This window comes from Cyprinodon variegatus, unplaced genomic scaffold (assembly GCF_000732505.1).
Source record: "Cyprinodon variegatus isolate N-32 unplaced genomic scaffold, C_variegatus-1.0 Scaffold1131, whole genome shotgun sequence".
Lineage (NCBI taxonomy): Eukaryota > Metazoa > Chordata > Actinopteri > Cyprinodontiformes > Cyprinodontidae > Cyprinodon > Cyprinodon variegatus.
In genome coordinates, this window is record NW_015151584.1 from 224,383 (window position 1) to 226,726 (window position 2,344).

At 47.1% G+C, this 2,344-nt stretch overlaps 1 protein-coding gene across 1 annotated transcript in view; it reads left to right on the top strand.

Annotated features, from left to right (window-relative positions):
* slmap (sarcolemma associated protein) overlaps nt 1–2,344 on the top strand; it is an 88,120-nt gene that overhangs the window by 71,801 nt on the left and 13,975 nt on the right. The window contains exons 18-19 of the mRNA XM_015400666.1: nt 1,330–1,501; nt 1,667–1,801. Coding sequence (XP_015256152.1) covers nt 1,330–1,501; nt 1,667–1,801 — 307 coding nt within the window. The remainder of the gene's footprint in view (nt 1–1,329; nt 1,502–1,666; nt 1,802–2,344) is intronic.

Sequence of the window (2,344 nt, forward strand, 5' to 3'; positions counted from 1 at the left end):
CAGGCCGTTTCTCAATTCAAGTCCGTTCTTGACGAGAACGCGAGTACGTACTCGCATTCTCGTGAATTGAGAAACGGCCTGGAGCTTTTGTAGCGTTAGCGTGTCTAATGATCCATGAAGTTTACTGGAATGATTACAAAACTAAAAATAACAGTTTATAGTGAACCAAGTAACTGTTAGACCATGATATAAAGGAGGGAGCTGGGTAGCGCTGTGGCTAGCTGTGCTCACTAGCTAACAGGTTAGCCTCTTTTAGCTCAGAAAGTTAGCGATATTAAAGGGGAACACCAGTTTTTTACATTGGGCCCTTGATTTTACGTTATTCCATCATGTTCTACTCATCCATCTGAGTTTAGTGTCATTTGTTAGGTTATATCCAAGTAACGTCTTCCTATGGGCAACGAGTTGAAGGCACAAACTAAACTGTTCATCGTTTATTCTTTATGGTACGCCAGCATTCAGAACATGGAGGCCAATCACTGTCCCCCAGATATCCGCGGTTATATTTTTATCTTTTAAAAACAAAGCGGCGCGTGTATGACGTCATCAGCGCGCGACAGTTCAGTTTGTGCCCTCAGTCGTTGCCCATAGGAAGACGTTACCTGGATATAACCGCAACAATGGAATATCTTCAGAACGGCTCCAAATGACACAAAACTCATATGGGTGAGTAGAACATGAGGTAATAACGTAAAATCAAGGGGTCAATGTAAAAAAAAGACGCGTTCCCCTTTAAGTTGCACTACTTTTAACTTTTTGTTAACCACGATCGTTTTCTAATAACTGTTGTTTTTTTTGTCTAAAATCTCCAAGAAAGTAACTCACTTATTAAGATGTTCCATTTGTCTTCAGCTGCCCTCAGATCTTGATAAAAAGAATGTAAATAAGCAAATACTTTTTATTGTTACCTTGTTAAATGGCAGTCAGCCTTGCCATATGATGACATCACAAGAAGGGGCAGGGCCCCGATCAGATCTGGTACCTACACTGGCGCTGAGTGGTAAATGGCCTGTACTTTATAGCGCTTTTTCTAGTCAGAGGACTTGACCAAAGCGCTGACACTCAGTAATTCTCAGATTCACACACACAGTCACACATGCTGGGGAGCTAAATTGTAGCCACAGCTGCCCTGGGTCTCACTGACAGAAAGAAGGCTGCCGTACATTAGCGCCACCAGTCCCCCAAACCACCATCAGTAGGCAATGCAGGTGAAGTTTCTTACCCAAGGACAGAGCAACACTGAAAGCCAGAGCCAGGGTTTTAACTGACAACCCACTGGTTGCAAGGCAAACTCTGACGCCCCTGAACCCCGTGTTTGTGTTGTTTCAGCACCAAGGAGCAGAGCCTGGTCCTCAGCAGCAGCCTGGAGTCTCTGAAGAAGGGGAAGGAGGTTCTACAGGACAAGCTGGGTTCTCTGGAGAACCAGCACCTTCAGGATGCCAGCAGGTTAAAGCAGCAGCTGGATCAGGCCCAGGCCCGAACACACACCCTGCAGAAAGAGGTACTCCCATGTTTGCAGTGCTTCATGTAGGCACACACTCACAGAGGTTCTCTAAATACTTGGTCTGTGTTTCCAAATGGGTGGTCTGGGTCACCAGTCCTCTGGGTCAGTTTGTAGAGATGCTGTGATGGAGCCCATGGTTCTGCTTTCTCTCCTCTCCTGCAGTATGAAGACACTCAGTCGCAGCTGATGGACCTGCGTCAGCGCTACCAGCAGACGGAGCAGGAGAAGCTGAACATACACCAGGAGCTGGAGCAGTGCCGGAGCAACCTGAAGCTGCTGCAGGACAAGACCAGCTCTGTGAGTCCGAAGCACCCAGGCCAGAAAAATCACTTGCTGGGGGTTCCCACCATAGAGCTCATTTGGTATCTGCTAGCACCTCCATGTTTGAAGAGACGTTCACAGTGAACGCCACAGCAGAATATTTTCATGTTGGTCAGTGGACATTTCAGCTCCCTGCAGGTCATTTTAACATGTCGGCCCTAACGCCTCCATCACTATATAGAGCGGCACTATTTACCGGACTTTATAGTGAAGTCGGTTAACTCACTATTTGGACGGAAGATCACTACTTTTCGCTCCGCGACGCTCACGTCACTCTACCTCCTCGCATGGTGCCTGTGCATCTTTGGTCTCTCTCATGATGCTTTGCGAGAGCTCCTGCAAAGCATTCTGGGATATATCCGCTTGTATGGTGACCATGGATACTGACTACTTTTCAAGGCGCTTTTTCATCCACTAGACGTTTGGACCATAGACATTATATAAATGGACGCCTCATTGGATGCTGTCGGCAGCGAGGCAGACGTACCCAGAGGGTGGCCATCTTGGCGTTTACGTATA